This window comes from Macaca mulatta, chromosome X (genome assembly GCF_049350105.2).
Source record: "Macaca mulatta isolate MMU2019108-1 chromosome X, T2T-MMU8v2.0, whole genome shotgun sequence".
In the NCBI taxonomy this organism is placed as follows: Eukaryota; Metazoa; Chordata; class Mammalia; order Primates; family Cercopithecidae; genus Macaca; species Macaca mulatta.
In genome coordinates, this window is record NC_133426.1 from 76,703,087 (window position 1) to 76,730,240 (window position 27,154).

General features: G+C 43.0%; 1 protein-coding gene across 1 annotated transcript; it reads left to right on the forward strand.

Moving 5' to 3' along the window:
• On the forward strand, positions 1-27,154 carry DGAT2L6 (diacylglycerol O-acyltransferase 2 like 6). Its single transcript, XM_001083431.5, has 7 exons — positions 1-85; positions 20,993-21,103; positions 21,535-21,605; positions 21,978-22,182; positions 23,617-23,791; positions 26,351-26,562; positions 27,000-27,154. Exons 1-7 carry the CDS (start codon positions 1-3, stop codon positions 27,152-27,154), a joined length of 1,014 nt encoding a protein of 337 aa, XP_001083431.1.

Here is a 27,154-nt window from a genome sequence, read left to right on the forward strand (position 1 = left end):
ATGGCCTTCTTCTCCCGACTGGATCTCCAGGAGGGCCTCCAAACCCTCTCTGTTTTGCAATGGATTCCAGTCTATGTATTTTTAGGTGAGTGAACCCCAAGGGCTGGAGAGCACATGGGGAACAAACCAAAAGAGTGTCCAATCTCCAGATGAGGAGGGTTCCAAAGAGATCGTCTGGTTGATCTCCACCCTCTGGGAAGGATCTGCCAGGCACAAAGGCCAGGAGTGAGGCTGCGGCTGTTCTGGTTTAAAGAGTACTCCAGGCCAGGCACGGTGGCTCACGCCTATAATCCCAGCACTTTGGGAGGCTGAGGCGGGTGGATCACCTGAGGTCAGGGGTTCGAGACCAGCCTGGCCAACATTGTGAAATCCCGTCTCTACTAAAAAAAAAAAAAAAAAAAAAGAAAAGAAAAAGAAAAAATACAAAAATTAGCCGGGCATGGTGGCATGCACGGGTAATCCCAGCTACTTGGGAGGCTGAGATAGGAGAATCACTTGAACCCGGGAGGTGGACTTTGCAGTGAGCCGAGATCCTGCCACTGCACTCCAGCCTGGGTAACAGAGCAAGACTCTGTCTCCAGATATTAAAAAAAAAAAAAAAATCACTCCAGCCTTCTCAGGAGCTGTCCCCTATGAACTAGCTGAAAAGAGTCATATTCAGGGACAGGGCAGAAGTGGTGGTGGCTTACAGAGTTGGTGTTACTAGGTAGGTGTTGGGTGATTTTCTAGTCTACAGTTACGGTGAGAGAATTCTGGAAAATCTGAGGGCTGCCTGAGTGACATCTCAGACAGAATTTGAGAAAGAGCCAGTTGTTCCGTGGACTCACAGCACGGAAGTCAACAGTGTTGGGCCTCTCCCACCTAAGAAGCACTTTTTTTTTTTTTTTTTTTTTTTTTTTGAGACGGAGTTTCGCTCTTGTCGCCCAGGCTGGAGTGCAAACTGCAAACGGGCTGACAGCTCCAAGATTTTCCTTGCCAGAAACCAGGGATTTGGGGGCGGTCAATTACAGGGGCAAGCTTGAAAACTGGATGAGGAGAAATAATGTCATCCTGAGGGATGAGACAGGTAGGAGATAGCTGATTCCAACCCATGGGAGGCTATATGATCCTTAGAGCAGAGGCTCTCAACCAGGGTCCTATAGACCAAAAATTCAGGGTGGATGGGGGGGTACTTTGAATTGGGATGAATAAAACTGCCTCTTTCGGCCGGGTGCAGTGGCTCACGCCTGTAATCCCAGCACTTTGGGAGGCCGAGGCAGGAGGATCATGAGGTCAGGAGATTGAGACCATCCTGGCTAACACGGTGAAACCCCATCTCTACTAAAAATAACAGAAAATTAGCCAGGCGTGGTGGCGGGCACCTGTAGTCCCCGCTACTCAGGAGGCTGAGGCAGGAGAATGGCGTGAACCCGGGAGGTGGAGCTTGCAGTGAGCCAAGATCGTGCTACTGCACTCCAGCCTGGGCGACAGAGCAAGACTCCGTCTCAAAAAAACAAAAAACAAAAAAACAAAAGAAAACAAAAAAACAAATAAAACAAACTGCCTCTTTCTTTCCACTAACATCTAATTGAAATGTAGTATTTCCTTCAATGATGAATGCAGGCAATAAACCACAAAGTATTAGGAGTACCTGTGAGTGTCAGTAACAGACATCACAGAGATTTGCATTTCATATTACAGTTGTTGCAGGTATCTCGAAATTTCATTTATGTTCACGACTACTTCAAAATACCAGTAGTTATTGGCACTGCTGTTAGATCTGGTTATTTAATGCATACATCAAGAAGCACATATGTTACTATATCACATTGTGGGTAGTATTTTGATAACTGAATTTTAATATAATGGGTTTCCTTTGTAAATCTGTGTATTTTATTTTGTGCATTTAAACATATTATTCAGAGAAAGGGTCCATGGCTTCACCAGACTGCCAGAGGGGTCCACAGCCTTCTCAAAATGCAGACTTATTAAGCCTTATTAAAATCAAAACACGTTAAGCCCATTGATGGCTTGACTTTAGCTATATCGAGAGAAGAAAGTGATTTTGTTAGTAAACTTAGTTGTTTCTAGACTTTCATAGTTTCTTTTTGTTTTCCTTTGCATTTCCCCTAACTTCCCCAAAAAGACCCCTTTGATAAGTTCCGGCCCTCAGCCAGGAAAGTGAGGGACACAGGAATGTCCTAAGACACTTGCTATCAGGGTGGCAGCAACTGTGTCAAATCAGGATCCCAGAAAGAATGGGCAGAGATGGGGCAGAGAGAGCAGGGAAAAGATATCAAGAGAGGATGAGTTTTGTGAGCGGGTCCTTTTAGGTGTAGGGCCGCTTCCACCCAGGAAGGCTCTTCTGGGGCAGCTTTTTTTTTTTTTTTTTTTTTTTTGGAGACGGAGTTTCGCTCTTGTTGCCCAGGCTGGAGTGCAATGGCACGATCTTGGCTCACTGCTGCCTCTGCCACCCGGGTTCAAGCGATTCTCCTGCTTCAGCTTCCCAAGTAGCTGGGACTACAGGCGCCTGCCACCACGCCGAGCTAATTTTTGTATTTTTAGCAGAGACGGGGTATCGCCATGTTGGCCAAGTTGTTCTCAAACTCCTGACCTCAGGTGATCTGCCCACCTCGGCCTCCCAAAGTGCTGGGATTACAGGCATGAGCCACTGTGCCCGGGCGAGGCAGCTTTTCTAATTAAAATGTACTCATTTTTCTGCCAGAAAATGATACTTTCTCATATATATTTTTCTCTATTTCATTTCCTCTCTCAAAGGACAGTGTGTCCTGCTGGGTATAGGGTAGAGAGTGTATCAGATAACTGGATATGTGAGGGACCAAGAAGGTGAGGATTAGCCTCCAAGTAATGCCCCTTCACCCCCAAATTTCAATGGTTTCTAGTTGTCCCAGAAGAGCTGGAGGCGTGGAGTGGGGATGATACCCATGTGTCTTCAGTGGAAACACATAAGAATAAATGGGGCCGGGTGTGGTGGCTCACGCCTGTAATCCCAGCACTTCAGGAGGCTGAGGCGAGCGGGTCACAAGATCAAGAGATCGAGACCATCTTGGCCAACATGGTGAAACCCCATCTCTACTAAAAATACAAAAATTAGCTGGGTGTGGTGGCATGCGCCTGTAGTCCTAGCTACTCGGGAGGCTGAGGCAGGAGAATCACTTGAACCCGAGAGGCGGAGGTTGCAGTGAGCCAAGATCGCACCCCTGCACTCCAGCCTGGTGACAGAGCAAGACTCTGTCTCAAACAAAATAAAAACTTAAAAAATTTTAAAAATAATTTAAAAGAGAATAAATGGGATTTTTTTCACCTTCATTTTTAAAAGTTATTTTTATTGTGGTACCATACCTAGAACATAAAATTTACCATTTTAACCATTTCTAAGTGTGCTCGGAGTACATGTCATTAAGTACATTCACAATGCATGGCCACCATCCATCTTCAGAATTTTATCTTCCCAAACTGAAATTCTGTATCCGTTAAACAATAACTCCCTAATTTCCCCTCCTTCCAGTCCCTGGAAACCACCATTCTGCTTTCTGTCTCTATGAATTTGCCTATTCTAGGTACCTCATATAATTGGAATGATTATTCCAGTGTTTGTCCTTTCATGATTGGCTTATTTTACTTAGTATAATGGCTTTAAGGCTCACCCATGTGGTATCATGTGTCAGAATTTCTTCCCTTTGAAAGGCTGAGTTATACAGTGCCTTGTGTGGATATGCCACGTATTGTTTTCCATTCATCTACTGATGGACATTTAGGTTGCCTTGACATTTTGGCTATTGTGAGTAACGTTGCTATGAATATAGATGTACGAACATCTCTGAGACTCTGCTTTCAATGCTTTTGATACACACCCAGAAATGGAATTCCTGGATCACACAGTAATTCTGTTTTTACTTTTTTTTTGGAACTGCCATCCTGTTTTCCTTAACGGCTGCACAATTTCACATTCCCACCAACAGTGCACAAGAGTTTCAATTTCCCCACATCCTCACCTATACTTCTTATTTTCTGTTTTTTAAATAATAGCCATCCCAATGAGTGTGAGATGATATCTCATTGTGGTTTTGCTTCACATTTCCCTGATGATCAATAATGCTGAGCATCTTTTCGTGTGCTTGTTGGCCATTTGATTTGACTTCTTTTAGACTGATTAGCTTTACCATTCCATTTGTCTTTCTCTTCTTGTTCAGGTGCTATACGCCCTGTTTCTGTTCTTTTAGTGATTATGCTAGAAATTACAACATAAATCCTGGGTCTTGAAAGTTACCAAGGTAGCTTCAGTGTCCAACAGGGCGTGATGCCCACAGAGGTGCCTAAGACATTCAAATATGTTCAATCCAACAGTTATAGAGTAAATACTAATGATAAGATCTTGGGCTGTCCTTGCTGTGAGATCCTTACAGGCTCTTTACTATCTAGTAACAGAGATAAACCAATCATTCATTCAACCATTGTCCCTATTTTATGTGCCAGTGCTGGACACATACACAGATCACTACAATGTAAGACAGACTGTGGTGAGTGAAAGAGCCATGACAAAGTGATATTAGGGTATCAGAATAAGAAAATATTATACAAGTTGAACAGATCAGGGGAGACAGGAAAGGGAGTCACCGTGACATGGCAAACAGGACATGAGTTCTGGAGTTCATCAGACTTAGATGGCAATTAGCTATGTGACTCCAAACAAGTACTGCAATCCCTCTAAGTCTGGTGTCCCTATTCTCTCAGCCTGGTTCATGGGAAATGCTCCTACAGAAATGTCTGCCTTCCACCCTTCCTTCTTCCTTTTCTTTCTCACCTTCTTTCCTTCCTTCCTTCTATCTTGCTCAGAGCCTCCCTCAGTGCTTCCCCTCCTTCCCAAATGATGTTCAGAATCATAGCTGATTACGGAGCATTACTGGAAGTAATGGGGAGGAAATAGAGAAAATGGAGAAAAGGCAGAGGGACAAGAAGGAGGGAGGAAGCAAGAAGAGAGGAATGAGAAAATGGCTTGGAGGAGATTTGGAATACAAATATTCATGTCCTTAGAATTAGGCTGTGGCTCTGACAGCCCCTCTCAGGGCCAGCTTTCATTCAGAGGATGGCTTTCCCTCATCTCTTCTGGGCTTGTGTCACCATCCCCCTAAACGATCTCAATATTCTTTTTCCTGATCGTCTAACCTCTGATCTCCACCCTCTCCAATCTATTCCAGTGCCTGCTTCTGGAGGTCTTTCGAAAGCATCCCTTTTTTTTTTTTTTTTTTTTTTTTTTTTTGAGATGGAGTCTTACTCTGTTGCCCAGGCTGGAGTGCAGTGGGGCAGTCTCAGCTCACTGCAACCTCTGCCTCCCAGGTTCAAGCAATTCACCAGCCTCAGCCTCCTAAGTAGCTGGGATTACAGGTATGTGCCACCACACCTGGCTAATTTTTTTTTTTTTTTTGTATTTTTAGTAGAGACAGGGTTTTGCCATGTTGGCCAGGCTGGTCTCGAATTCCTGACCTCAGGTGATCCACCCGCTTCAGCCTCCCAAAGTGCTGGGATTACAGGCATGAGCCACCGTCTCAAAAGCATCTTTGATTACATCCCTCTCCTGCTCAAAAATAGTCAGTGGTTTCCCATTGCCTATGTGGTGATGTATAAAGGTGTCAGACTGGGCATTCAAAGTCTTCCTCCACTCTCTGGTGTTAACCCGTTGCCAGCTCATCCTCCTACTCTTCCCTACATGATTGCCTTGCGTTGCAGGTAATCTATTCACTAAACAAACAGGAAATCGACTCTCCCATTCCTTCACCTCTGCTCCCACTACTCCTACTACTCCTGCCACTGGAAAGACGGCATGATAGCTCTTCCTGGACTCTCCAGGGACAGCACCTCCTTTTAGTTATTACTCAAATCATATCTTCTCTGTACATTTTCCAGACAACCCAAGACTACATCGCCTCGGAAAGTCTAGAGCACTTTGTAAGAATAGGCTGGGGAGCAGCCATTATATCTTTTGTGCCCTCTACCCAATAAGCTCCATGAGAACAGGAGCTCTTTCTTATCATCATTATATTTCACGCAAGATCAAGCTTGACACTAACTTGTTTTTTTTTTTTTTTTTTTTTTTTTTTGAGACGGAGTCTCGCTCTGCCGCCCAGGCTGGAGTGCAGTGGCCGGATCTCAGCTCACTGCAAGCTCCGCCTCCCCGGTTCACACCATTCTCCTGCCTCAGCCTCCCGAGTAGTTGGGACTACAGGTGCCCGCCACCGCTCCCGGCTAGTTTTTTGTATTTTTTTAGTAGAGACGGGGTTTCACCGTGTTAGCCAGGATGGTCTCGATCTCCTGACCTCATGATCCGCCCGTCTCGGCCTCCCAAAGTGCTGGGATTACAGGCTTGAGCCACCGCGCCCGGCCTGACACTAACTTGAAGGTCTTCCAGATTTCTTCTTCCTCAGCAGAAATCTTTATTTTCACTCTTACTCTTTCTTTTCTCCCTTGGACATCCTTTTTGGGTGTGTGGGCCTGCCCTCTTTCTCTGGTTTCTGGTACTGTAAAAAATAGAACAGGTTGGGTGCAGTGGCTCATGTCTGTAATCCCAACATTTTGGGAGGCCGAGGTGGGAGGATCACTCGAGCCTGGGAGTTTGAGACCAGCCTGGGCAACAGAGTGAGACTCCATCTCTACAGAAAAAAAAAAAAAAAATCAAAAAATTAGCCAGGCATGGTGGTGCATGCCTGTGGTCCCAGCTATTGTGCTGGCTGAAATGGGGGACTCATTTGAGCCTAAGAGGTAAAGGTTAGAGTGAGTTGTGATCACGTCATTGCACTCTAGCATGGGTAACAAAGCGAGACCCTGTCTCAAAATAAATAAATAAAAGTAGAACACAGTCTTCAGAGTCAGATGGACCAGTCTGTCACTTACTTGCTATGAGACCTTATGCAAGTAAGTCTCTGTTACTTTCTACGTGACCTTGAGCAAGTAAGTCATTCACCCTGTACCATAACAGAAACAGCATAGTACCTGCCTCTCAAGACTGTTCCAGAGACCTCTGAGGTGAGAAAATCCTCAATACATGTTAATTTTCTTCCTTTCAACTACCGAAATTGACTACTTGGAGCCCAACCACCACACCTGATAAGATACTGCCAACCTTGCCACTTGATCAACAGAGGAGTGACGACCATTCCTCTGAGGCAGACACCTTAGACACTGACTTTATTGCATCTTCAGGAAAAATGATAACTAAAGCAGATAGAGACTTTTTCTTTCTTTTCTTTCTTTCTTTCTTTTCTTTCTCTCTTTCTCTCTCTCTTTCTTTCTTTCTTTCTTCCTTTCTCTTTCTTTCTTTTTCTTTCTTTCTTCTTTCTTTCTTTTTCTTTTTTGAGACAGAGTCTCGCTCTGTCTCCCAGGTTGGAGTGCAGTGGCATGATCATAACTCACTGCAACCTCAAACTCCTGGGCTCAAGCGATCCTCCTGCCTCAGCTTCCCGAGTAGCTGGGACTACAAGTGTGCACCACCATGCTCGGCTAATTTTAAAATTTTTTTGTAGAGATGAGGTCTCACTATGTTGCCTGGGTTGGTCTCGAACTCCTGGACTCCAGTGCTCCTCCTGCCCTGGCCTCCCAAAATGTTGGCATTACAGGAGTGAACCACCACGCCCGGCCTAGACTTTGATGCATTCCCAGCATTCCCACATACCCCATCACGGCATCTTTCATTAATCCCCTTCCATCACCCCAGCATCAAATCAGCTGTGTTGGGCTGAAAATTCTACCTCCTTGGTGACTTTCAAATTGCTATGTGAAATGGTAGCCTATTTTAGGTTCCCACTGGCTTTCATCTGAATGCCAAAACTCTTAGCTGATCTCTTTGCCTATAGTTTCTCTTGCTCTCACAGTTATTCCAGATTATCTTCCTGAAACAGACACGATCATGCTACTCTTCTGCTCTCTGCTTAATAACCTTTACTGGCTACTCATTCCCTTCAGCATCAGGCCTAATCTTTCCAGTTTCCTTCCCAGCTTCATCTCCTGTACCACGGCTTCCTTAGGCTGCCTGTGTTTTTGCAGGTAATGATGTTACTCACGGGCCTTGGACTCTCCCATCTCTTGGCCTTTGTTCGAGTTCTTCTTTGTGCATGGAGGACCCTTCCTCTACCAAGCCATCTGACAAAAATCCTACCTTTTCTCCAAAATTCAACTCTGAACCTTACCTTTCACAAGAAACCCAGAGCTTCTGGAAGACAGGAATTTTGTTTTCCACATGTATTAATATGAGTTAATACACATGAGGTACTTAAAATAGTTATTGGCACACAATGAAGATGCAACAAATGCTATCTACTTTTTTCCTACAGCTTGGAGTAAAGATACATGATCTCTCTGATTCTCAGTTTCTTCATCTGTAAAATGAGATAATAAAATTATCCGCCTATGAGGATTGCAAGAACATTAAATGAGATAATATACATTAAGTGCTGAATAGAGTGCCTTTCACAACAAATGGTCAATACGTGGTATCAAGGACCATGCATGCATTCTTTTCATCATTTCCATATTTACTCCCTTCACCCTCCTCTTTCCAGTTCCCAACCCTGTCCCCATGGCTTTTAACATAGAGATTTCATAGGAGGTAGGCTCATCAATGTTTATTGAATTTTTAAATTACCTGTCACTCCTACAAGTTCTTATATTGATAGTTTGTTTGGATCCAACAAGTAATCACAAAGCTACAGGATTCCTCTTTGACAAACTACCCTTGTTTTTTTGTTTTTTTGTTTTTTTAATTTCTGAAGGCATTGAGCCAACTGACTAGATTTGGCAAGCATTGCCAACATTCAGATTTAGGTCATTGCCCCGAAACATGAAACATAATGTTTTCACCCATAAGATTTATAGGCTTTCACCTTACACTGGAAATAATTCGTTGCCTATATCCTTACACACACATGCACACCTTATAACTTCAGAAGGCCTTTCCTTATTTGGAATAAGGGCATTGGTGGTTTCTCTTCCTATTAACTTTCACCTGCAACTTGGAGAATTTTGAAATCGAACTTCTTCCTTTACTATAATTCAATGTAATGAATAATTATCATAAGCTATCTCTTTGTGCTTGGCACTGTGCTAAAGGCTGTTTTTCAGAAGCTTACTGTCTGATAGGGAGAGAAACAGACATATGAGGTACTAATTACACAATCAAACAAAATGGACCAGAACCAGAAAGAAGCACGAGTAGTGTCTTGGGAGTGTGCAGAAGAGGCAGTCCTTAATTCTGACCAGGAGATGAGCAAAGATATCACAAGGAAGTGTCATTTGAGCTAATCCTTAAAGCCTGAGAGAATTTTGATAAGCAGAAAGTTGGAAACAGAGTAATAAAAATAAGGGAACAGCATCATCAAAGGCACAGAAATGTGAATTACATGGTGAGTTGAGGGAATGGGAAGTAGACAAAGGTGGTCGGGCCCCTGTTTCCCATACTTTAGCCATTTGTGTCCCACCTTCTGGCTCTTTCCACAGCTGTGTACCACCCATGCTATTATTACTTAACATACTTTTCCTTCAAATTAAGTCATCTCTGTAGCCTAAATTAATGTATTTTAACAGGAAATTTTATATTGCTACCATGAATTTGCTTTTATTCTCTATGCATTCAAATAACTTTTTATCCATATACCACCTTGGATCATCTAATGTCCCTACAGAGCATGGGAACACTAGGCTGAGAAACACTTTGAGAAATACTAGGCTGCAGCATAAGGAATGTGAGTACAGGCACTGAGAGATGAGGCTAGGAAGATATATGGGGCTAGGCCAGTGAGGGCCTTGAATACCAGGCCAATGTGTTCAGACTTTATTCTGTCAGCAGTTGGAAAATATTGATGGTTTTAGGGAAAGCAAACAACATTATGTGATTGTGCTTTTTAAAAATTTCTGGCAGAGGTGTGGAAAATGGATTGGAGGGGAAGAAACCAGTAGCTGAAGGGCAGACAAAATACTGCAGTCCAGACTAGAAAAAAATCAAGTCCTGGACCATAGCAGTGGCAATGGGGACAGAGACAGGAAGATGGATAGAAGAGGTTTTGTTGTTGTTGTTGTTGTTTGTTTGTTTGTTTGTTTTGGGTTTTTTTGGAAAGGGAAAGAAGTCAAAGATGGCCTAAAAATATTGAACCTATGACATTTATCTTGAGGCCTGAAAGATGAATAGGAACTAGCCAGACAAAGAGCTGAAGAGAGAGTTTTCCAGGCAAAGGGGACTGCATGCAGAGAAGCCCTGAAGCTAGAGAGCACTTGAAGGAGCTGAAAGAATAGCATGGTGGAATGCAAAGGACAAGGTGGTGGCCAGGGCCTAGATCACCAAGATCTCCTAATCCTTCTAAACCAGGGTTAGGAGACCGGACTTGATCCTAAGGGCCACAGGAAACCACGTTAATTGTTGAATTGTTAAATTACCATGTACTCCCACAGGTTCTTATATTTATAGTTAACTGAATAGGTTATCATAGTTAACAATAGGTAATTATAAAGCCACAGATATGCCTCTTTGACAAACCAGCCATGTCCTTGGCTACGTGCTATAGAGTGACAGAGACAGACTTGCATTTAATGCACTGGCTGGGTCATGGCTCCAATGGAAGCAGGCAGCCTATTTAGAAGACACTGGTGGTCATCTAGGTGAGAGATAATGGTGGCTTTGAGCAAGTGGTAGCATGGAGGAGGGAAATATAATAATTTGAAAGAGATCTGGAAGGCAGAAGTGGCAAGAATTAGTACCTGACTAAATGGAAGTAACAGCTAGAGCTTGGTGGTTAAGGGTACAGTCCCTGGAGTAAGACAATCTTGGTTCTCAGCCCTGGTTCACTTACCTCTTAGCTGTGTAATTTTGGAACTATTTAACCACTCTGAACCTCAGGTCCTCATCCACAAAATGATAATGATTACTGTTCTCATGGGGTCTTTATGAAGATTAAATAAAGTATGCCATGTGAAACGCTTAGTTTTACATGATAAGTGTACAATAGATATTGGCTATTAATCTATGGGATAAGTGAGCAAGTGAGAGGAATCAGAGATGATTTGAAGAAAGGACCCACTTAGGTCATATTGGTACCATTTTCAACTTAAGCTAGTAATCATTAGCAATTTGAGGCTATACAGGTTTAACTTTTTTTAAAGTCAGGATCAGGGATAAAGAGGGACACTATGTAATGATAAATGGGATGATTCACCAAGAAAACAACTATCCTAAATGTGTGTGCCTCAAATGATAGAATTTCAAAATACATGATGCAAAAACTGATGGCTCTAAAAAGAAAAATAGACAAATTAGCAATTATATTTGGAGACCTCCTTGACAACCACAATCAGTCAAAACTCACCTAACATGAAATAAATAACCCATCACTATAATCTTAATTTTAGAAGGTTAAAAACCTTCTAAAAAGAGATTTTCAGACCCAGATGGTTTCAACAGCAAATTCTACAAACATTTTACAGAAGAAATGTCACGAATTCTATGAAATCTCTGCGAGAAAACTTAAGAGAAAGGAACATTTCCCAACCCATTTACGAGGCCACATCCTGATACCAAAATCAGTCAAAGATAGTACAAAAAAAGGAAAAGAAAACTATAGACTAAGATCCCTCATATATATAAATGAAAAAAGCAACAAAATATTAACAGATTGAATCCAGCAATACATTACAAAGAATAATGCACCGTGACCAAGTGGCCTTTATCCAAGAAGGCAAGTGTAAATATTTGAAAATAAATCAATGTAAACTACCATATTAACCATCCAAGCATGAAAAAACCCCACGTAATCATATCAATTGACAAACTTCAACACTTAATCATGATAAAATCTCTCAGCAAACTAGGAATAGAAGGGAACTTCCTCAACCTGATAAAGGGCATCTACAAAAAAAAAAACCCTACAGTTAACATCGCACTTGATCATGAAAGACGAAATGCTTTCTCCCTAAGATTAGAAACAAAGCAAGGATGTCCATTCTCACCACTTGTATTCAACGGTATACTAAAAGCCCTAGCAAATGCAATATGGCAAAAAGAAAAAAAGAAATAAATGCATACAGATAGGAAAATATGAGAAATAAAACTGTCCTTACCTGTAGATGTCATGATAGTCTGTAAGGAAAATCCCAAGGACTCTACTTTAAATAAAACAAAAACCTCCAAGAACTAACAAATGAGATTAGCCAGTCACAGGATACAAGATCATGCATAAAAAGTAATCACATTTCTATATACTAGCAGAGAAGAATTGAAAACGGAAATTTAAAAAACAATACCATTTCAATATCTTCAAAAATAAAATGTTTGCGAATAAATCTAATAAACCATACAGGATTCATAGGCTAAAAACTGTAAAATGCTGATGAATAAAATAAAAGATCTAAATAATTAGAGACATACCATGTTCACAGATTCGAAGATTCAACAGAGTAAAGACGCCAGTTCTCCCCAGACTGATCTATAAGTATAATGCAATTCAAGTAAAAATCACAGCCAGGGTATATTAGGTAATGGTTTTGCAAAAATATTAAATTTCCCAAATTCGGTAATAGCATTGTGGGTGCTATAAGGGAAGAGAATATCATTTTTCTTGCAAAATACATGCTAAAGTATTTAGAAGCAAAAGGTTGTAATTTCTGTGATGTATTCTCAAATACAAACATATGTATATACTTACATTTTTACATTTAAAGATTACTCAAATGTAAAATGTTGACAATGGGTAGATGTAGATGAAGATTATACAAGACTTTATTAAAATAATCTTGTTTTGTCAGAATAAAAAGTTTAATTTAAAAACCTCCATCAAGAGTTTTTGTAGAAATAAACAAGCTGATTCAAAAGTTTATATAGAAAAACAAAGAAACTACAAATAACTAAACAATTTTGAGAAAGAATAAAGTTAAAGGAATTATACCATCTGATTTTGAGACTTAGTACAAGACTACAGCAATCAAGACAGTGACGTATTTGTCAAGGAATAGATGTATTGATCCACAGAACAGAAAAGAGAGTCAAGAAATAAACACACGAATATGGTCAATTGATTTTTGACAAAGATGAACAAGCAATTCAATGGAGGATGAATAAGTCTTTTCAAGGAATGGTGTAGGAAAATTTGATGTCCATATGTGGCAAAATGAACCTTGACCCAAACTTCAGGCTCTATAAAAATTGACTCAAGTATGACATCAACAAGATGGTGAATGGGAAGTCCATCACATCTCTCCAGAGCAACAAGAATTTGGCAGCCATCCGTGGACCAAAGTACCTTTGTGGGAATTTTGGACCCAGGTAGGATGCTGCAAAACTCTAGTAGAGTCCAACACCAAGGAAGGCTGTTTTGAGAGGGCAGACCCACACCCAGGGTTGTTGACCGTGATGAAGGTTACAGACCTGGAAATAGTCTCATCCTCCTGTAAACTCAGCTACAATGCCATTTGGCCTTGACTCTGCCACCAAAATCATCTTCCAAGGCGTCCAGGAGGAGTCACAACCATCTGTGCCTCAAGTTACAGGACTGCCAATCTTGGTCCCAGTAGTATACCCTGAAGCAGCCTTATAACTCAGCTCTGGTCACACTCTGCTGTGGTATGGGAGCAATTATGCCTTCCCAGGGCCTTGCTGGGAATCGTGCCTGTCTGTGCCATAGGAAGCAAGCTTGCTAACCTTGGTACCGCAGCAGATCCTGAAACAGCCCCATAACTTGGCTCCAGCTCCATTGCACTGTCCAGAGCAGTCCTGTCCACCCAGGAACCTGGCAGGAGGCACACCTGTCCATGCCCATGGAGGCAGGCCTGCAGGCCTCAGTCTTGGCTATAGACCTTGAGGCAGCCCTATGACTTGGTTCTATCCCTTCTCAGCCACAGTCCTGGGCCTGTCCTGCCTGCCCAGGGACCTACCCAGTGACCTAGCAGAAGCCCTCCCATAAACCTGCTGAAATCAGTCTATAAAGACTGATTTGCTCCTTGAAATGCACAGACACCAATGAAAGGCTACATAAATAACAAACAATCCAGCAAACATGACACTACCAAAGTAAACTAGTATAGCTCCAGTAACAGCCCAAATAAATGGAGATCTATTAAAGGCTTGATGAAGAATTCAAGATAGTCATCCTGAAGTGCAGTGAGTTGTGAGAGAACACAGACAACTAAACAAAATCAGGAAAACAACACATAAATGAGATGAGAAGTTTAATAAAGAAATAAAAACCATAAAAAGAACCCAAACAGAAATCCTCAAGCTGATGTATACAATGACAGAACTGAAAACTAAAAGAAAGAGTTTCAATAGCAGACTTGATCCTGCAGAAGAAAGAAATGGGTAACACAAAGATAGGTAATTTGAAATTAGCCAATTAGAGAAACAAAAAAGAAAAAAATGAAAATGAGTGAAGAAAGCATAAGGAACCTATGGGACACAATAAGCAAATGAATCTACTAATTATGGGAGTCCCATAATTTAGGAGAAGAAAAAGAGAGAGAAAGAAACAGAAAGCTTATTTTAAGAAATAATGGTTGGAAACTTCACAAATCCTAGGAAAGAAATGGACATCAAGATTCATGAAGCTCAGAGGATCCCAAGCAAGATCAACTCAGAGAAGAATATCCTGAAGCACATTATAATCAAATTGTCAAAAGTCAAAGACAAAAGAGAATATTGAAAGCATTAAGAGAAAAGAGTTGCATCACATACAAGGGAACCTCATCAGCCCACTTCTCAGCAGAAATCTTGCAGGCCAGGAGGGAGTGGGATGATACATTCAAAGTGCTAAAAGATGAAAAGCTGCCAATGAAGAATACTATAACCAGCAAAGTGGTCGTTCATAAATGAAGGAACAATAAAGACATTCTCAAAGCCAGGCATGGTGGCTCATGTCTGTAATCCCAGCATGTTGGGAGGCTGAGGTGGGAGGATTGCTTAAGGCCAGTTTGAGACCAGCTGGGGCAACATAGTGAGACTCTGTCTCTGCAAAAATAAACTAATAAAATTAGCCAGGCATGGTGATGTCCAGCTACTTGGACTTCCAGCTACTTGGGAAGCTATGGCAGGAAGATCGCTTGAGCCCAGGAGTTCAAAGCTTCAGTGAGCTATGAGCATGCCACTGTGCTTCAGCATGGGTAACAAAATGAGACCCCATCTCTAGCAACAAAAAAAGGCATTTCCAGACAAATAAAAGCTAAAGGAGTTCATCACGACTAGACCTACCTTGCAAGAAATGCTAAAGAAAGGTGTTCAAGTTGAAATGAAAGGATACTAAGTAACAATATTAAAACAGATAAAAATATGAAACTCACTGGTAAAGGTAAATATATCAACAAATCCAAAATGGTAGTGTGTAAATCACTTTTAACTTTACATCTTTTTATATCATGTATCCATTAAAAAATTATTGCAGCTGTAGTTATTTTTAATACTTTTGTCTCTTATCTCATGTTAGAGTTAAAAGTGGCAATCAAAGAGTATCTTGAAGCATATGAAAATGGAAACACATCAAACCAAAACTTATAGAATGCAGCAAAAACAGTTCTGAGGGGAAAGTTTATCATGATAAATACCTACATAAAGAAAAAAGAAATATCACAAATCAATAACCTAACTTTACATCCCATGAAACTAGAAAAAAAAGAATAAACTAACCCTAAGATAAACAAAAGTAACAAACCCTTAGCTAAACTAACCAAGGAAAAAAGAGAGAGAATATCAAATAAATAAAATCAGAAATAAAAGAGGAGACATTACAACTGGTAACACAGAAATACAAAGGTTATAAAAGACTACCATGAACAATCATACGCCAACAAATTGGATAATCTAGAAGAAACGGATATGTTTCTAGACACATACAACCTACCAAGAATACATTATGAAGGAAGAAAATCTAAACAGATCAATGACAGATGAGATTTAATCGATAATCAAAAACCTCCTAACAAAGAAAAGCCCAGGACCAGAAAGCTTCATAGGTGGTCAGTAGTTCCAGACCAGCTCGGCCAACGTGATGGGTTTGAGACCAGCCTGGCCAACATGCTGAAAGTACAAAAATTAGCCAGGCATGGTGGCATGCTCCTGTAGTCCCAGCTACTCGGGAGGCTGAGGCACAAGAATTGCTTGAACCAGGGAGCAGTGAGCCGAGATCGCGCCACTGCACTCCAGCCTGGGCAACAGAGTGAAACTGTGTGTCAAAAGAAAAAAAAAGAATTAATGTCATTCCTTCTCAAACTCTTCCAGAAAATTGAAAAGGCAGGAGCACTTCCAAACTCCTTTTACAATGCCAGCACTACCCTGATACCAAAGCTAGGCAAGGATACTGCAAGAAAAGAACATTACAGGCCCATATCCCTGGTGAACACAGATGCAAAAAATCCTCGACAAAATACTAGCAAACCAAATTCAACAGCACATTAAAAGGATTATACACCATGATCAAGTGGGATTTATCCCTGGGATGCAGGGGTGGTTCAACATGCATATGTCAATAAATGTAATATGCCACATTAACAGAAGAAGAATAAAAATCGTAAGATCATCTCAATAGGTGCAGAAAAAGCATTTGACAAAATTTAACATCTTTTCATGATAAAAACTCTCAGCAAGTTAGACATAGAAGGAATGGATCTCAACATAATAAAGGCCATATATGAAAAGTCCACAGCTAACATCATACACAGTGGTGAAAAGCTGAACGCTTTTCCTCTAAGATTAGAAACAAGGCAAGGGTGCTCATTCTGCCATTTCTACTCAACACAGTACTGGATGTCCTACCAAGAGCAATTACACAAGAAAAAGAAAGAAAAGGCACCTAAATTGGAAAGAAAGAAGTTAAATTGTCTCTGTTAGCAGATGACATAATCTTATATAGAAAACCCTAAAGACTCCACCAAAAAATTGTTAGAACTAATAGATGAATTTGGTAAAATGTCAGGATATAAAATGAACATCCAAAAGTCAGTTGCATTTCTATACACTGACAATAAACTATCCAAAAAAGAAATGAAAGTAAACAATTCAATTTACAATATCATTAAAAGGAATAAAATACTTAGGAATAAATTTAACCTAGGAGGTGAAAGATCTGTATATCAAAAACTGTAAGACATTGAAAAAAAATTGAAGAAGACATAAAAAAGTTGAAAGATGTCCTGTGTTCATGGATTGGAAAAATTAATATTATTAACATGTCTATACTACTCAAAGTGATCTATAGATCCAGTACGATCCCTATGAAAATTCCAATGACATTTTTAGAAGAAACATTAAAAAATCCTAAAATTTGTATGAGACAGCAAAAGACCCTGAATAGCTAAAGTAATCTTGAGAAAAAAACAAAGCTAGAGGCATCACACTTCCTGATTTCAAACTATATTACAAAACCATAGTAATCAAAACACTATGGTACTGACATAAAAACAGACACAGAAACCAGTGAAATATGATAGATAGCCCAGAAATAATCCCATGCATTTATAGCCAACTAATCTTTGAAACAGGTCCCAAGAATACACAATGGGAAAAGGATAGTTTCTTCAATAAATGGTGTTGAACTAGACATCCACATGTAAAATAATGAAACTAGACTCTTACCTTACAACATACACAAACATTAACTCAAAATGGATTAAAGACTTAAATGTAAGACCTGAAATCATTAAACTCCTAAAAGAAAATATAGGGGAAAAGCTCCTTGACATTGGCCTTGGCAATGATTTTTTGGATATGACAACAAAAGCACAGGAAACAAAAGCAAAAATAAACAAGCAGGAATACCTCAAACTAAAAATCTTCTGCCTAGCAAAGGAAACAATCAACTACATGAAAAGGCAACCCACAGAATGGAAGAAAATGTTTGCAAACCACATATCTCACAAGGGGTTAATCTCTAAAATATATAAAGAACTCATAGGCCAGGCGCGGTGGCTCAAGCCTGTAATCCCAGCACTTTGGGAGGCCGAGACGGGTGGATCACGAGGTCAGGAGATCGAGACCATCCTGGCTAACATGGTGAAACCCCGTCTCTACTAAAATATACAAAAAACTAGCTGGGCGAGGTGGCGGGCGCCTGTAGTCCCAGCTGCTCTGGAGGCTGAGGCAGGAGAATGGCGTGAACCCGGGAGGCGGAGCTTGCAGTGAGCTGAGATCCGGCCACTGTATTCCAGCCTGGGCGACAGAGCGAGACTCCGTCTCAAAAAAAAAAAAAAAAAAGAAAAAGAAAAACGGGCAAAAGATTTGAATGGACACTTCACCAAAGAGGATATGCAGAAAGCAGACAAGCACATGAAAAGTTGTTTCGCATCACTAGCTATTAGAGAAATGCAAGTTAAAATTATGATGAGCTACCAATGCGCATATATTAGTTTTTTCTTCATTTTTTTCCTTTTTTTTTCCCTCCCCAGTGCGCATATATTAGAATGGCTTGGCCATCTTCACTACAAACTAAATTAGAAGCCTACCTATGTGAACTTCCTCTTTGATAACCCTCTCCAAGACGCCTCACTTGTACGTGACAAGAGAAATTGGAACTATCTTCTGGTGTCAAGGCCATAATAACTAAGGGAGTGTCACACATACATAAATGCTTGTTCTTCGTCATTCCTTTCTCAGGTACCCTTGCTTTATGTCACGGAACTCTTTTTCCATGAGACTTAGCTCTTCCACATTTGGCCTCTATTTCTCCTGTATCTTTATTTATTTATTTATTTTTGAGATGGAGTCTTGCTCATCGCCCAGGCTGGAGCGCAGTGGCGCGATCTCGGCTCACTGCAAGCTCCACCTCCTGGGTTCACGCCATTCTCCTGCCTCAGCCTCCCGAGTAGCTGGGACTACAGGCGCCTGCCACCAAGCCCGGCTAGTTTTTTTTTTTTTCTTTCTTTCTTTCTTTTTTTTTTTTGTATTTTTAGCAGAGACGGGGTTTCACCGTGTTAGCCAGGATGGTTTCGATTTCCTGACCTCGTGATCCGCCCGCCTCGGCCTCCCAAAGTGTTGGGATTACAGGCGTGAGCCACCGCGCCCGGCCTCTCCTATATCTTTAAATTCCACTTTTGTCACTGTGCACGACTCTAGTGACACTCAGGCTGGGTCTGGAAGCCTTGCTCTGAAAAAACGTTCTTGGTCTCCTGCCGGGTCATACCTGCAGTTCCAATAGGTTCCACAAGGGGGATGGTGTTACCCAGGTAAGGGCTCTTAGACCGCCTTTAGGACTGGTGGATAAATGAGTGAGATGAAAGGCACACAACTAATCCGTCTATGCTATTAAAATAACATCACATTTAAATAACACTATACATGCTGACTAAATAGTAATCATCAAGTTTACTACTGAAAACAGAAAACATTTTCTTATTTCTTTTTCAATCTGTCTACAGATATTTGTTGAACACATACTGTGTGCCAAGCTCTCTTCTAAATACTGGGAATACAAACAAAATGTATTTAAAACAAAATATAAAGGAAATGATACACTTAAGCTAACTTTAATTAGTGATGATTCTTATTTAACTTTATCTGAATTTTCTTCTGAAGCTTAACTGGCAAATTTACTCTCCTCTTTGATGAAGGGCATGGATAGCAAGGCTTTTCTCCATGACAGGCTTCCCATAAAACTCCTCCCACCACTCTTTCCTGTCTAATTCGAATGCTTACAACAACCATCTCGACCAGTGCTTATGAGGGCAATTCAGCTTATTACAAAGGTTTCTTTTACTCCATAACATGAGTTTTTAAAGCACTGTCCACTCAGCCTTTTCCTGCTATTTTCATTTATGTCCAAAATGCAAGAGACAAAGAGCTGGTAGGTAACTCCTGAGTTTCTTCTTCCCTGAAACTTTTATCTGCCATGACATGGTACCTGGTCAAAGAAGTCATTCCCTTAGCTAAGTCTTTTTTATTCACCATATGTATACTCAGCCCCTCTTTCTCATGAATGCAGATTTTTTTAATGGAATTCATTCCCACTGCTGTAAGATGTATCATGTTTGCAGTTACAGCCTGCTATGGTCATTTGCTAACACAGACTTCCCCTTCTGAACCTTCGTGACACTTTTGAATGGGACAAAATAAACATAGTAAAGTGGTTTTGTTGTTGTTGTTGTGTTTTTTGTTTTTTTGGTTTTTTAGAGATAGGGTCTTACTTTGTTACCCAGGCTGGTCTCAAACTCCTAGGTTCAAGCAGTCCTCTCGCTTTGGCCTCCCAAATTGCTAAGATTATAGGAGTGAGCCACCGCACCTGACCTAGTAGAGCAGTTTTGTTGTTGTTGTTGTTGTTGTTGTTTGTTTTGTTTCGTTTTTTCGAGACGGAGTCTTGCTCTGTTGCCCAGGCTGGAGTGCAGTGGTGCTATCTCTGCTCACTGCAACCTCCACCTCCCGGGTTCAAGCGATTCTCCTGCCTCTGCCTCCCGAGTAGCTGGGACTACAAGTGTGTGCCACCTTGCCCCGCTAATTTTTTGTATTTTTAGTAGAGACAGGGTTTCACCGTGTTAGCCAGGATGGTCTCAATCTCCTGACCTTGTGATCCACCTGCCTCGGCCTCCCAAAGTGGAGCAGTTTTTAATCCATGTTTACTTTTCAGCATCAAACAGCCTGTACACTGCGGGTAACGTCCCTGCTGGAATATGCAGACTTAGCAGTTCAGCACAGGAAAGCGGTTCAAGCTTTTAGAAAGAATTTCCAGAGGTCCCAGAATGGGGATTCAGCTACCAGCCCAATGTACTCTTCCTCCCATTCAGCAAGCCGTGCTGTCCTTTGACCCCAACTCTTTCTTCAGTTGAGAGTTTGACCATCAAGGAGACCCAGATCCAGGGGCTCAGAGGCCTGCCTAGACCACAGCAGAGACAAATGGAGGGCGAGGGGTTGGGGAAGAGGGGAGAAGGAGAGAAGGGTCCCACACCAGCCTAGCCCTGCTCCTGTAGTGTAGAGCAGAGGCCGGGGTTATGAGCGGTGTACTAAAACTTGAAGGGAATTGAAAGGCGTGAACCCTTTGTGTCTCCTCAGGAGCTATTCCCATTCTCCTTATACCCTACTTCCTGCTGTTCAGTAAGTTCTGGTCCTTGGCTGTGCTCTCCTTAGCCTGGCTCGCCTATGATTGGAACACCCACAGTCAAGGTATGAGACAGGGGCACAATGGTCTTCCTGTTTGGGCCAACCGTGGAAGCACAGGGAGAGGGAGGTGGAGGGAGAGAGGGAGAACCAAGGGTAGGGGAGAGGCGAAGGAAGGGGAGGGAGAAGGGAGAGCAAAGCTCAGCAGGGACAGAGGTCTCTACCAGGTAGCTGAGGAAGAATTATGAGGTTGAGGTCTCTGGGCAGGTGCCCCCAGCCTCAGACTATTTTCCTGTCACCTTTCTGGTCAGCTCTAGAGGAGCAGGGGCTTCCTATGGTCTTGGGGACTGGATTCAGGGACAGTACTTACAGTTCTGAGGTGTCAGAAGGAGGCCCCTCCTGTGACCTGAGGACTGCAGGCAGAACTCTCCTCCTCTGGGAGAGGTAGAGGGACTACAATGCCCTACGGACTCTTCCCTTCCCTTCTGTACACACAGGCGGCAGGCGTTCAGCTTGGGTACGAAACTGGACCCTATGGACTTATTTCCGAAATTACTTCCCAGTAAAGGTGACTACTCTTCCTCGGGGTGCCCTCAGTTCCCGTTGCCCAGACTCTTGCTCCCTACTCAGCTCCATGTCTTCAGAGGCTTTGGTGGTCAGCAGCGAAGGTCAAGGCCCCAAGTCATAATGCAAAGCAAGGGCCCGAGATGGATGGGCAGGTGGGGAGACAGGTGGATGGCAGCCTTTCCTGCACTGGCAAAGCCAGGTCAGCCTCTCTGACCATCGTGAGCCCTGGCAGTCCTATGACAATGATGACATCCTAGTGAACAGGGATTTGGGGCTCCCGAAGGGAAACATAGGCTACCTGCTGGGATTTTAGTCCACACGTCATTTCTTCCTTCTTTGTAGCCAATGCTCTGACTCAATCTCCCTCTAACAGCTGGTGAAGACTCACGATCTTTCTCCCAAACACAACTACATCATTGCCAATCACCCCCATGGTGTTCTCTCTTTTGGTGTCTTCATCAACTTTGCCACTGAGGCCACTGGCATTGCTCGGATTTTCCCATCCATCACTCCCTTTGTAGGGACCTTAGAAGGGATATTTTGGATCCCAATTGTGCGAGAATATGTGATGTCAATGGGTGAGTATAAGAAATAATTAATTCTATTTTTTTACCTACTTCAAAGGTGCAACCCCAATAAGTCCTGACAATCATTCCCTGCTTGAAGAGTACATGATAGAAAATAAGTCCAGCACACCCTGGGCCCGTAACAGGAGTATGTGGCTAAGCATTAGTTTCTGTCCAAGATCTGGGAAGCAGGGTTTGGTTGCACAGCAGGGGAAGTTACAGGCATTCGTAAGAGTCACCAGGACTTTTTTCAGAGGGAGAACCAGAAGGCTGGAATTCAGGACCAATGCCAAAGTGCAAATCAGAGGATGAAAGCCAAGAATGAAACACACATGCAGGGAAAAGCAGGTGTGAATGGGATCGCTCCGGTGAACTTCACCAGGCTCTCTCTAGGATGTCAGTTGGCGTCTTTGGGCCGGTCATTTGTACACCATGGTGTCTTAAAAGCATTTTAAAGTCTATCATACTAGCTAAAACTCTCCTGGTCTATGACTTTTACCTCCTTGGAACCCCTTCACACTTGCATAAAATGCCAAGGGATAAAGGATAGGAGTTCATCAGAGTATCCAGAACAACTTCCCCATGCTCAGCTTCAGGTCAGTGCACTGTGAAAAATGTCTCTCTCTCTGAACAAACAGTCATCCTTCTGGACACCAGAAAACAACTGAAGCCAAACATTAAAAGGTAAGATACAGTTCTCTGGAGGTGCCAGGTGGGACCACCAGAGTCCCAGAGAATGCTTCTACTCTGCTCTGAGGTTAGCATGGCCCTGGAGCGGGACTCTTTCTCAATGGCTAGAGCCTGGAGGCAATTTCTGCCACCCCAGTGGAGACTAGATGGTGAGCACAGGGCAAAGATGGGAGACAGAAGTGAGAAAGGCTAGATGATTGTTGTTAAACAACAGGGTGTCATTCACATTCCATCATTCAACTACATTTCAGTTTGGCTTGGGCAGGCTCAGGGGTCTGCCTACTCTCCAGAAACCCCAGCCATTGGCTTCCCTTTGGCAGGCTGCTCTTAGGGAGGAAGCAGGTTTGTGGTGGCTAGTCTCGATTAGCCCTGGAGGAGAGAACTCTGGAGGATCTCCAGTGTTGTCAGCCTGGGCAGAGTGGAAGATGGCTGTGCTTCATGGGTAGAGAGGGATGAGGTGGGCTTAGATACTATTGATCTGAAATGCAGTAGGCTATGGATGTAAGAGGCAGAGGAACTCAGTATTGACCCAACTGCAGAAGCACAGACCCCCAAGGCAAACAGCTGACCCTAAGGACCAACCAACCTTAGGCTAGAGCAGTCATAACCCAGGACACGAAGGTCAGAGACAGAAAGGTGGAAACAGCAATCATCAGAAAACAGAAGAACTGTCTCTGACAGGAAGAGCCTGGAAAAACCCCTCATCCCATCCTCAGGCATGAAGTTTTTCTACCACTTGACTCTTTGGTTTCACAGGTGTGTGCCCCGTGAGTAGGTCAGCCTTGAAGTACTTGCTGACCCAGAAAGGCTCAGGCAATGCCGTGGTTATTGTGGTGGGTGGAGCTGCTGAAGCTCTCTTGTGCCAGCCAGGAGCCTCCACTCTCCTCCTCAAGCAGCGTAAAGGTTTTGTGAAGTTGGCACTGAAAACAGGGTAGGTTCCAAGGTTCTAGTGCTTTGTTGTCAGGGTGCCATAGGCCCTCTGTAGCCCTCTCCAGAATGGTGCCCTCCCTGGGCACCTGTTAGAGGGCCCCCATCTTCACTCTAATTCCTTCCGTCTACCCCCTCACATTGTGCCTTAGGGATGTTGGGGCCTCCAGATACATTTCAGTGGGCACTTTTCTTACTTGAAGTTGGAGAAAGAACAGCAGAAGAAAACCTTTTACTTTCTGCCCATTGACCTGGTAGGCTGGAGGTCTGGGAAAGCGGGGCTCCACTCTATATCAACCTGTTAACTGAGAGGCCCTGAGAATCTACCAACTGCAAGGGGAGGCACTAGCTTTGATGCTGTGAGGATCAAAAAGATAAGACATGCCCCAAAGAGTATACAATCTGGTTTGAGAAATAGACCTCATTCATTCAGCAGTTACTGAACACCCACTGTATGTCAGTCATAGTACTAGGCATTTAGGATTTAAAAGTAAATAAGACCTGGTCCTTGCAAACTCACAGTCCAATATGGAAGAAGACAGGCCCATGCACATATAATTACCAAATAAATACATGCAGAATCCAACCACTTACTACCTAGACTACCACCCCTTGGTTTACTATCATCATCTCTCCCCTTGGATGATTATAACACTTCTAACTGCTCTTCCTGTATCCATTCCCGCCTCCCCCACCCCCAAGAGTCTATTCCCAGCTTCAGCCAGGATGATCCTGTTAAACACGAGTCAGATCATGTCACTTCTCAAAATGCTCCAGTGGCTCCCATGTCGCTCAGAGTAAAAACCAAAGTCCTGGCCGGGCGCGGTGGCTCAAGCCTGTAATCCCAGCACTTTGGGAGGCCGAGGCGGGTGGATCACGAGGTCAGGAGATCGAGACTATCCTGGCTAACATGGTGAAACCCCGTCTGTACTAAAAAAAATACAAAAAACTAGCCGGGCGTGGTGGCGGGCGCCTGTAGTCTCAGCTACTTGGGAGGCTGAGGCAGGAGAATGGCGTGAACCCGGGAGGCGGAGCTGGCAGTGAGCCGAGATCACGCCACTGCACTCCAGCCTGGGAGACACAGCGAGACTCCGTCTCAAAAAAAAAAAAAAAAAAAAACCAAAGTCCTTACAAGGGCTTGCGAGACGTGGAATAATCTAGTCCTTAGATGTCTCTCTGTTCTCATCACTCACTCCTCTCACTCCTCTCTCATTCCATCACAGTTACACTGGCCTCTTTGCTGTCCCTCAAGCAAGCCACCCACTCCTGCCTTAGGGGCTTTGCTTTAGCTGTTCCCTCTGCCCGCAACACTATTCCTGCAAATGACTGCTTGGCTCATTCCTTTATCTCCTTCAAGTCTTTGTTCAAATGTCTCTTCTCAATACGGTTATCTGACCATCTTGCTCTATTTTTTCCCAGTTACACTTATCTTCTTATAGATCATCCATTTTATTTATTTGTTTACTTACTATTTTCAATGTTTATTGTCTGTCTTCCTCCCAAAAAAAAGTAAACTCCATGAAGACAGAATTTTTAAAAATCCATTGTATTCACTGATGCATCTCCAGGGCCTAAAACAGTGCTGGCACATAGAAAGAACTTAATATTTGTTAAACAAATGGAACACTTCAATGGAAATGTGTACAAAGTGCTATGTGAGCACCAGTTGATGGAAAAATCTTGACCCAGAATAGAGGTTTCATAGGTGGGTAACATCTGAATTGTGACTTGAAATATTAGTACGAGTTTCCAGGCAGACCAAAAGGGAGAAAGAACTCAGGCATTCAGTGAGGACCTATGGCATGTCAGGCGCTATGCCGGGGCCTAGGGATTCAAAGATGAATATGACCCAGTTCTTGCCTTTGATTGGCTTGTTGTCTATGGGGCGAGTCAGGCAAGTAAGGAGATGACTGTAATACACGGTTGGGGCAGTGTTAGTGTAGAAGAGAGGTAAGCACTAGATAAGGGGTACCTACTCCGCATTGGGGGAATTGAGGTGGTCAAACAAAGTTTCTTTAAGGGGATGAAATTGGGACTGAGCGCAAAATTGAATGAGCCACATGAAGACAGAGGGAAAGCACTTCCGACAGAGGAAGCAAAATGTACAAAGACATAGATGAGAGAATACAAGGCACAATTAATATGGCTAAGCAGATTGCAAGGAAAGAGTGGGGAGAGGAAAAACTAGCCAGGGAGGGAAGGCCAGAGCAAAAGGGCCCTAGGGAAGCAGCATGGTGCAAACTGAGGAGCTCTGCAAGATTTTGAGAGGAGTGGCATGTCCAGATATGCAGTTTACGAAGAACACTCTGGATGCTGGATGCAATGAAGACAGAACTTTTGAGATTAGTTTCTTCCTATACCAGGACAAGGCAGAGCAGCAGCTCCCCTCAGAGAGTTCAGTTGGGAGAGTGGGGCATGGCAGGAATGGGACATGAGGCTGGAGATGTTTGGGTGCTTGGGTTCTTGTCCTATAAGGGGGAGGTTGGAGAGGTTTCCCACCTTGGAGAGGATTTTTCTGGGGATCTTCCTCAGAGAGCTCACACTCCTGCCCCTCTCTTTGCAGGGCATACCTTGTCCCTTCATATTCCTTTGGTGAGAACGAGGTTTTCAATCAGGTGACCTTCCCTGAGGGCACGTGGTTAAGGTTGCTCCAAAAAGCCTTCCAGGACACAATCAAAAAAATCATGGGACTAAATTTCTGTACCTTCCATGGCCGGGGCTTAACTCACGGATCCTGGGGCTTCCTGCCTTTCAATCGGCCCATTACCACTGTTGGTGAGCTTTCCAGTATCTCCAGATGACCTGTTTCTTCATTCACTTCCCACCCACTTTAAATCATCCATCAAGTCCAGGGGGACCCAACTCACATCTGGGATGGGCAATGGGTGTGGCTGAGAGCAGGGTGGGTAGGACAACTAAACAGATAAGAGTTGTGGCCATTCATGGATGTGACATCAGCATCTGCTACAAGAGCATCACCATTCACACACATTCTGTCACCACTCTCCTGAGCTTGCTTGCATTCTCTTGAGCATGGGTTTGATTAGATGATCAGAGAACAGGGGCCAGGATGAGACTGGAGCAAAGGGAAAGAATGAAAGAAGGGGAGGAAAGCCAGATACTGAGTTTCAGGACATGGCTCCCAGTGAGGGATGGGTAGTTTGAGTTGAGGAGGGGGGACTCTGATGTTTGTCTCTTGTCTTTTTTCATAGTTGGGGAACCCCTGCCAATTCCCAGGATTAAGAGGCCAGACCAGAAGACAGTGGACAAATATCACGCACTCTACATCAATGCCCTGCGCAAGCTCTTTGACCAACATAAAGTTGAATATGGCCTCCCTGAGACCCAAGAGCTGACAATTATATAA